At 36.9% G+C, this 9,669-nt stretch overlaps 1 protein-coding gene across 6 annotated transcripts in view; it reads left to right on the top strand.

Moving 5' to 3' along the window:
* The window catches only part of LOC117107421, a 12,315-nt gene extending 2,646 nt beyond the window's left edge, over positions 1 to 9,669 (top strand). For 2 of the 6 annotated variants that reach the window (XM_033249103.1, XM_033249102.1), the window contains exons 2-7: positions 1 to 225; positions 665 to 798; positions 2,578 to 2,806; positions 3,326 to 3,459; positions 3,704 to 5,885; positions 6,767 to 9,669. In XM_033249103.1, coding sequence (XP_033104994.1) covers positions 30 to 225; positions 665 to 798; positions 2,578 to 2,806; positions 3,326 to 3,459; positions 3,704 to 5,885; positions 6,767 to 7,236 — 3,345 coding nt within the window. In that variant the 5' untranslated portion in view covers positions 1 to 29 and the 3' untranslated portion in view covers positions 7,237 to 9,669. The other 4 variants (XM_033249104.1, XM_033249105.1, XM_033249106.1 and 1 more) reach the window with 4 other exon arrangements.

The raw sequence follows: 9,669 nt of genomic DNA, 5'->3' as shown, positions 1-9,669 counted from the left end.
GACGGTGGCTATTGTACTAGAAATATACCATGGACCAAAGTGATATTTTGAGGTACATGGATGATTCAAGGACAGTGCTTATAACTGGTATACGACATATGAAAGGATGTCGCGAAGACAAGTTAGAGCTTTACTTTGCAAGGAAGAGCAATGGCGGCGGTGATGTAGATGGAGTGGATTTGGTTGACGAAGATACAGCTGTGTTAACCTTTGACGATGAGGCAGGTACGGTATTTTTGACCATAGTGCTTGGTGGTTCTACATATATTGTCATAAGCATGGGTTTAGAAGTTTATAGAAAGAACACCAACGTCATCTCAAAGCAGCGTTGGTAACGTGATTCATGAGCAAACACAGGATTTGGCCATGTTCACAAATACAAAAAAAAAAGAGAAAAAAAAAAACATTTTAGATGTGTATGTACAGTATACCTGAACATAATCCCTTATCCTGAATTAAATATGTTATTTTATTTTGTTCATCACGGGTAACCATTAGGCCTATACAACCTGAATGGACTTCTAAACGTTTCCTCTGAAAGACAATGCAATACTGGCGAATGTTTTAGTTATTAAGACAGTTTCGGCTCAAAAAAGTTACTGTTGCAGCATGTATTTTAAATTTTATTTCCACATACCTGTGTGGATATTGTTTTAATCGATAGTGGCGGCCTCTTTTATGGATGATTCGAAGCAACACGTTATTGCTGATGCCCAGGTGTTCGTAGAATCATCTAACAGAAAGCAACATATATTGCAAGAAATGTTGGCTCCCAGCCCAGCAGTGAGTCATACACAGGTATGTAATATTGTATACAATTTAATATAGAAGTTACAAATATAAGGATACTGTACTTAAAGAAGTTTCAACTTTTGTTTTATGGTTCATTATTAATACGGTAATATGTATTTATATGAGTATATGTTGAATAGTGAGTACCATAGAGATTTCGACAAGAAATGAAAGTCAATAGATTGTAAGGGTCGTGGTATATGCGATAGTATAAAATGAAAAAGTATTATGAAACAGGATTTCTATCTCATTAAAATACTATTGAGAAGTTTCTGAACTGTATTTTTAACCATCGTGGAGTGTTATATTGGCAATTATTTCTTCATTCAAATGTGCATGATTATAATGTATTTGATGAGTTGCGATGTTTTTTTCTGTTACACTCTCTATTTTGGAGGCATAAATTAAAGTTGAATAAATTAGTACAAATATTTTTTTTTATTATAAGATACAGGGCAGCAAAAGAAGGACCCTATAGCTACCCTATAGCTAGGCCCTCCAAAGAAACTACTATTAGGAAAGAGAGGTTAAATGAAGCTTGTCGGTAAGAATTATAAAGACCTGAGATTATAAAATGGAAGAAAGCAAAAAGATGGGAGAGAATTCCAGAGATACGAGATGTTCGAATATGAGGATTGAGAGAGAGAGAGAGACAGTAGGTGTAAAGGAGGAAAAAAAGCAGTTAACTGACGTATGGTGCGAGTCGATCGGGTTGCACGAGCAATGAGAAGCAATGGAGGTATGATAGATTTCAGCACCAACAGAGCATTGTCTAAAGAAGAAAATGAAATAAGAGTATTGTCCAAGAAATGCAGATAGATTGCCATAAAATAAACATGACTGTATATATAAAGGGAACCAAGGCTGTCATCAGAGGCGGATTTAGAGGGGCCCCGCCTCTCCCCCCCCCCCACATTTTTTAGGAGGTAAAAAAAAGGGGGGAAAAGAAAAAAAGAAAGAAAAAGAAAAAATGATAGCCCAGAACGGCTCAGATGTTATTTTCGGACGTCTAGAACACAAAACTTCGCGGGGGAAAGCCCCCGGACCCCATCCGTGACAGTGTTGTCTCGAATCGGCCCAACTTTCGGCCCTCCCTTTTGGACATCTCTGGATCCGCCCCTGGTCATCTTATTGCAGTGCATGATTTAAACAAAGAAAGTGCGTTTTTATTGAAAATTCCATAAGTGAATCTTCACCCTTAAACAGCAAAGCAATAATTTTTAACATCCAGACTGTTTAAGTTAATACTGTACACATGTCTCTGGAACCCGTAACTTGGTTCAAGATTAATATAAAGATGCATAACCCCTATTCCTCAATTGTGACCCCAATTTTAGTAAAATGTTTTTCGGTTTCGATCGGTTGTGTTTGCAATACTTAGTCTAAAGCATTGCAGTATGTTAATCCTTGGATTAGATTTCTTCAATAAATATCACGAAATTTTTTTCTTTTTCTTCCCTTCAAAGGAAAAATGCGATCGGATTTCCGGTTTTCTGAAGACAAAAAAAATGTTTAAAAACTGTTCCCATTGTACAATTGGACAGTCTGAATCAGCTAAGTTAGCTAGACCAAGCAACCGCATGACATTTAAAGAACTAAATAATTTCTTCAATTTATAGCTTGATTTATAAAATCAAATAAAAAATAAAATAGTTTGATTTATAAAATTAGATTTCCTAAAAAGTTCAATACATCACTATTAACGTTGGTGCGTAGTAACAGAGTGATTCAAAAGCAAACACAGGAATGGGCTTACTTAGATGCTCACAATGTTTATAATTACAGGTTTCTTTGACGGCTACCGGTACTAGAAAGACAATGATCGCAAATGACATTCTGAGAAGCATGGAAGATTCAAGATCAGTGCTTGTGACTGGTATACGGCATATGAAAGGATGCCGTGAAGACAAATTAGAGCTTTACTTCGCGAGAAGGAGCAATGGCGGTGGCGATGTAGATAGAGTGGATTTGGTTGATGATGATACAGCAGTTGTGACGTTTGACGATGAGGCAGGTACGGTATCCCCGACCATAGTGTTCCTGAAGTCATTTTAATCGTTTATTGATTTCATAGTCTTGGGTGGCACCAGTGGGGGGAGGGGGAGCTAGTTGTCATAGTTTCGGGGATTCGCCTCCTAACACTTTTAGAGATTTTGAGCGACGCCCACTTCACTTGTCTCTCGTCGAGGACATCCCCCCCCCCCTTCGGGTAAATCCTGGCGCCATCCTGTTTAAAGTGTAGTTAACCCATACAATATCACGTCCTCTAACCTCCTTACACCAAAATAATTGGTGCGCGCGTATCCTAGAAGCACACATGTTGATGGCCCACAAATGCATGTGTGCGTATGATTTTACGGTGTCGATTAGCAGAAAGATAATATATTGCGCAAATTAGCCATTTGGAATATACACCCACCCCGAACAAACGTACGCATGCATCCCCTGAAAAATTTTGAAACCCCTTGTTACTTCACCGTCTTTTGTACCTTACATTTTAATGGATTTCTGCCTTTTTTTTATTGATAATTAGTGGCGGCATCGATTATGGGTTCGCTGAAGCAACATTTCGTTTCTGACACCCGTGTGTCTGTCGAATCAGCTCAATGTAAACAACAGGTATTACAAGAAATATTTGCCACCAGAGCAATGACCACTACTACAAGGGTATGTATGTTGCATACGTGTTATGTTTTATGTTTCTAATTGGTTTCTAATTTACTTGTTTAGCCTGATAATGAATAATGCTATACCATTAATTTAGTTTGTACTATTATGTTTATGAGGCTGTTTTCTATTAAAAGCAACAAATTATTTATTTAAAGACTGAAAGTAGAACACCATCAAGATTCAATAGCGAACACAAAATACTCGTACAGGTCTAATTCTCATGCTCTTTTAAACTTTACAGTACAATGGATTCACAGGAGGCCAGTTACCAAACCAGTACCATATGAGTGATGCAGAAATTCATTGCAGTGGTAGTCGAGGTTTTTCCTATTCTAAACAACTTTCCAGCTCTGGGTCTGAGTTCAATAGTACAGATTTACCCGAAGAAGCAGATTCACAAGAATACTCGATGGATTATACCGATTCCGACGAAGACGATTCACAAGAATACTCGATGGATTATACCGATTCCGTCGAAGATGTATTACCTACACGGACTGGGCCTGAGAATGGGTCTCAAAGAATCGATTCAAACCAGCCAATCAGTATACCGTGCACGGAGGACGTATTGAGCTATATTCAGACAGTCCATTTTGATGACTTGAATCGCATACAAAAAGAACACAAAGTTACTTTTGATATAAAGAATCGAACCACGGTTCTGGTTCAATCTGCTGCTAACCCGCAATGTAATATTCCGCAAGCTGTCAAAGAACTGAAGGACCTGATGAAGGTCGTCATGTCAAAAGCTGAGAAAGATGAAGTTACACTGACACCAGATGAAGCTGACTCAAAGAACTATGCTGCTGCAGTACGAGATCTATTGAACTCTACGTCATTATTGGTTAAAAATAACGGGAGGAGATTTTCCATGTTTGGAACACGCCCGGTTATCGATGCTGCTAAGAAAAAACTAAAAGATATGCTTGGTAGTACTACCAAATCATCAACTAACGTGCATTATCAGGGTCACACTTTACAAAGCGGAGGCAAAAAGATGACAACTGCGGAACGAGTAGTGAAAAATAGTAAGGATCAGCTTCCGAGATCTGAAAAAGAGAATCGGTCACTTAAACCACCATCAAGCAGCAGTAACTATATTAGGCCTAGTTCTTCCAGGAATAGTATACCGAAATCCCAGCAACAAGTTCCTAAACAAATGGCTATTTCCAATGAGGCAATCAGTATACACGGTACAAAAGAAGTTTTCAACTATATTCAGACAGTCCATTTCAATGACTTGAATCGTATTCAAAACAAACATAAAGTCACTCTTGAGCAAAAGAATGGAACCACAGTTTCGGTAAAGTCAGCTGTTGCATCTGCAAATGTGCAATGCATTCATAATGCTGTCAAGGAAATCAAGGACCTGATAAAGGACATCGAGTCAGAAGCAGAGACAGACGAATTTACACTGACATCCGATGAAGCGGATTCCAAAAATTATTCTGCAGCATTGAAAGAGTTTAAAAACTCAACCTCATTATTGGTAACTAAGGGTAACGGAAAGACATTTTTGATGTATGGAAAACGTTCGGCTATTGATGCTGCTAAGACCAAACTGAGACAGATGCTTGGTTGTCCAATTGGCATCGCGCCATCAACAAACACACATTGCTCGGGTCAACATTTAAAAAGTGAAGGCAGCAAAAGGAACATTGCGGAACAAGTAGTAAAAACTAGCAGTTATTTGAGTAAAGATCAGGTCCCTAGAATTGGTCAAGAGAACCCGTCGTCGTCTATAACACCCTCTAAAAGTATGTATAATAAACCTAAGAAACGAACTTCACGGCAACAAGATAATACGAGAGGCGCTGCGAAAGGAACCAAACGATTTGAAAACCAGTCACTTGATTCAGTCGATGGTTCAATCTATAGTACAACACCAGAGAAGCAATCATTATCACAAAGTCAGATTGGTGACAATCCTCGACAAATGGTAGGTGCATCAGTAAAACCAAAAATACGGCCTAATAGTTGGCAGGCTCCTCGAGATCATCATGATGAGACCTCAGAAAGAGCTGAGGTCTTTGAAACTAAAATTCATGACGTGAAAGTGATTGGGCGGAAAAGTGACATTCTTGATGAATTCGCTACTGTTATAGTCTGCTGCGCGAATAGAAAACTTCAATGTGATAGCGGTCTTGCCGCACGTATCAGCCAATTATGTGGCCCTAGAGTCCAATCACAATGTGACAAATGGATAGAGAAGCATGGGCCCGTCGCTGTTGGTGACGTCGTCTGGGTTGACATTGATGATGGTATTGCATGTTCACACTTAATCAATGCAGTGGTTCCTCGCTGGAATGGATACCGTAGTGGCACAGAAGAACTGCTGTTATCAGAGATGTTCATGAAAGTATTTACTGCTGCTCGTGATAAACTTGGTGCACATATAATTGCTCTACCGCTAATTGGAATAGGTGAGTTGACATGCCAATGATTCGAAGTGCAACATATGAATGGGATGCAGCGTGTAGTATTGTTTAAGTTCACACTAGAGTAATTGAGTTGACGCAAACAAAAGCAACAATACTACGTCTAGTATTGTTGCTTGTGTTTGCGTCTGTGTCTAAAGCTCTGTCCACACTATCAAATTTTCTTTGACGAGAAACTGTTGTATGCCCATATATAGTCATATTGATATGAATACATGGTGGTCATGTGATGTCATCATGACCATATTTCGGAATGTCACAGGTTTTTTTAAATCTAAATTGTTATAGTGTCGACAGGGCTAAATGCTTTAGTGTTTGTGTTAATGCAGCCTCTTAGGCTTTGTCTACACTATCAAATTATATGTGACAAAAAATGTGATGTGCACATATATGGGTACGATGACGTCATATCACGTCAAAAAGGTTCAACATGTTCAACTCTATGTTCCATTACATTTTATGTGACGCTTTTTTGATGACATTTGATAGTGTAGACAAAGCTTTAGACACATGTGCCGTCAGAACACACCATATGTGCGACATGACGTCACCAAATGAAATTGTCACTTGTGAATATATAGGATATACTGTAGTTAAAAAAATGGTATGTTGTATAAATGAATTTTGTAAGACACTGAAAATTCGGAAACGGTTAAAGAGATACAGTTTCCATATTTTTTTTAAATATTCAACCACTTTTCGTCAAACACTCGTTGAGTGTCTTACACAATTCATTTACGACACCCTAACACCACCAAGCGCAATGCATGCTTTAACCCCTATTAAATACTGTGAGGCGTTAATTAAATCACATAAATCAATGCCTGAATACAGGTAAACATTTTTCTAAACATTTCTTTCAACAGCGACATGTGGTATACCACGTCAGATCTACGCTAAGTCATTCACTAATGCGCTGTTGGAATTTCTAGAGCAACCAACCTTGCCCATGCAAGAGATCCGAATTGTAGATTTGGACGAAACTGTCATCCGTCTAATTGCGAATGAACTTCAAGTGGATAGACATTCACACAGATACTCAAGGCCAACGAATGGGTCGTTCAGCACACCAAATCCAGCGATGATCACTGCCTTGTCTGGACCAGAATTTTTGCAAAGAGATGTCAAGAGTTACAATGGTAGTGGTGCTAGGCCTCGATTACCAAGTACTGGTCCCGGTACCACTGGTATTGAAAAGTGTCCTGTTTGCTTAGAACCCTATCACCATGGTAAAAAGATCATCTCAAATTGTTTTCACGCTTGTTGTAAAAGGTGTTATAAGGAATTAAAGAAATCAAGTGCACACTGTCCTGTTTGTCGAGGACCGTTAAATTAAATTAGGCCTACCTTTAATTATTTCACCATTTAAAATTGGGCCTTCAAAATTCGATTGATGATTTAGGATTTGTACATATTACCACTGACAGTAGACTAAGGATGACACAAGCACATACGTCTTGAGTACTAATAATTGTATTTCATTTTACCACTTTTTTCCAACAATTTAAATCGGTTTCTACTGACTCCACCTTGTAACATTACTCTAGTCTAATACTTTTCATGTTTAGAAAAATGTAAACTATATTCGTGTTGAGTAAGGATGTCGATTTTACTATTCTGTGATTTTATAGCCTATAACGTATGGAAACAACATTATATGAACGCAACACATATGCCTACACGTTATGCAGGCACACCGAACCGTCGTACGACCGTCGACTGACGAATATGTAAGTGCTTGACGACGCGATACCGTTTGCTGATTGTCGACGACACAGTGTTGGGCGAGCCTCCTCCCATTGTGTTCAGCGTTGAATCGCGTCGGCCGACGAATGTGTACCCGGCTCAGTGCCAATACCCACAAATAGGTTAATAGCTAGGAATTGTAGATGCTGGATAAATTCTAGTGTATATGTGGCAGATCTAAGCTGAAGTATCAAATCTTACTCTTATAGGAATGCTGTGTCAAAGGTTGGATTGGATTGTGTAAATAATTAGGCGTTTACAACTAAACACCTTATGTTATAGTGATATAATGCTATGATCAGTTTTAGGATCGAAAAAGTATATGGTCGAGGAGTAGTTTATAATAAGTGACGTTAAATATTTATGCCTACTGTTTTACTGTAGAGCTGGTAAAATTAAGAATAAACTTTAATTGCTTATTCCGTACGTTAGCTTCCAAAATAAATATATATAATAAATTAAGTCTGTAAGCGCTAAATGTCTTATTGAAAAAAAATCTAAACTTTTTTTTTACTTTAACTGTTCTTTAAATGTTGGTCCCTTTTTCATGTCGCGTTTTTCTTTCCTAATTTTGATGTAAGTTTAATTTTTTTTAATGGGATTTCACCCACTTTTATTCAACAATGATATAGGCATATACATATCTTGAAATTATTTTACTACCGCCAACCAAGCGAAACATTTTCAGGTTTCCTCCTTTTTCTTTTTCCTTCCTTTCTTCTCACCTTTTTCTCTTTTTCCTTTTTACCTTTCTTTCCATTTTACTATAACTTAAATCTATCAAAAAAAAAAAAAAATTGTGAATGAGGCAAGAACTAACATATAATTAATTAAAAAGTAATCATGACCTTTTAAATGGTCAACTACAATAAGTGAACGTAAAGTAATAACGACATTTGGGAGGTCCAGTTTATGTAAGAATAAATTAAATTGATTCCAAAAATCTTTGATCTCTTTACATGAAATAAACATATGTTTGTAATCGTCTTCAATTTTGCATCTTTTCACAGAGGCAAATCAATAAGTTTCCATTTAAATAAGTTTTTTCGACATGGTATAAGATTAAAAATAAATGTTTTAACTAAAATTCATTAGTAATCTTTTTTAATTTTAATAAGTTTTAAAAGCCATACTTTATGCCAATTTATCTTGATATTTAATTTATTTTCCCACTTATTTTCAACGTGTGTCTTTACAGATTTTTTTTTTTATATTACTGTAGTTGATGATAAAAAATCTTTTGTTTTAAGCACCTGTATATTTTGTTTATTTCTTTTACGTATACAATCTCGTTTTCCTGGATTTTTACGTATTTTTTCTGTCCATGAAACCGGAATAGCTTCAATTATTGTTTTTAATTCAACTAACCAATTTGCCGAGGATTTAAGTTTGTTTTTAATATAATATTGGCATAATTAGCGTCTTTATTTAAAAGATCATTGATATGTACTATTCCTGAATTAATCCAGTGTTTTAGATAAGGGAAAGAATTATATTTGCCGTTTATCAATACATGATTTCCCCATATAACTTCACTTTTTATCTTCCACTGATAGGTGCATATACCTGATATGATGAATACCATGCTAAAATAACCTGGCGATAAAATAATGGGATCTGATTTAAATTTAAGTTTGGAATATTTTTAATCTTGTCTAAATTCGTTTTTAAAATCATATTATCTGGTCCTAACTTAATGTTAAAAAGTAGTAGCAACCTAATAATAATAATAATAATAATGTCATTTTGTTAGGCGCACGTATCCATCCCTAGTAGGGGTGCTCGCGGCGCCGTTTTCCACCTGCCGAGTGTACATGTAGCCATTTTCCGCATTATTATGTGAATTAATTAATTAAATTTTTAACCTGTGCCCATGTAGCGGAGCCTTTTAAGATTTTATTTACCCAAGTGGCTTTGAGAGAGCTACAGTGACTTTCAAAATCACACATATTTAACCCGCCCTCAATCGGTTTCCGAATTACCACGTTTCTAGCTACCTTGTCTTTCTTACCGTTCCATAAAA

Source organism: Anneissia japonica, unplaced genomic scaffold (assembly GCF_011630105.1).
Source record: "Anneissia japonica isolate Jap-2015-1 unplaced genomic scaffold, ASM1163010v1 scaffold9668_len1562885_cov226, whole genome shotgun sequence".
NCBI lineage: Eukaryota > Metazoa > Echinodermata > Crinoidea > Comatulida > Comatulidae > Anneissia > Anneissia japonica.
This window is presented reverse-complemented; position numbering and strand designations above follow the sequence as displayed.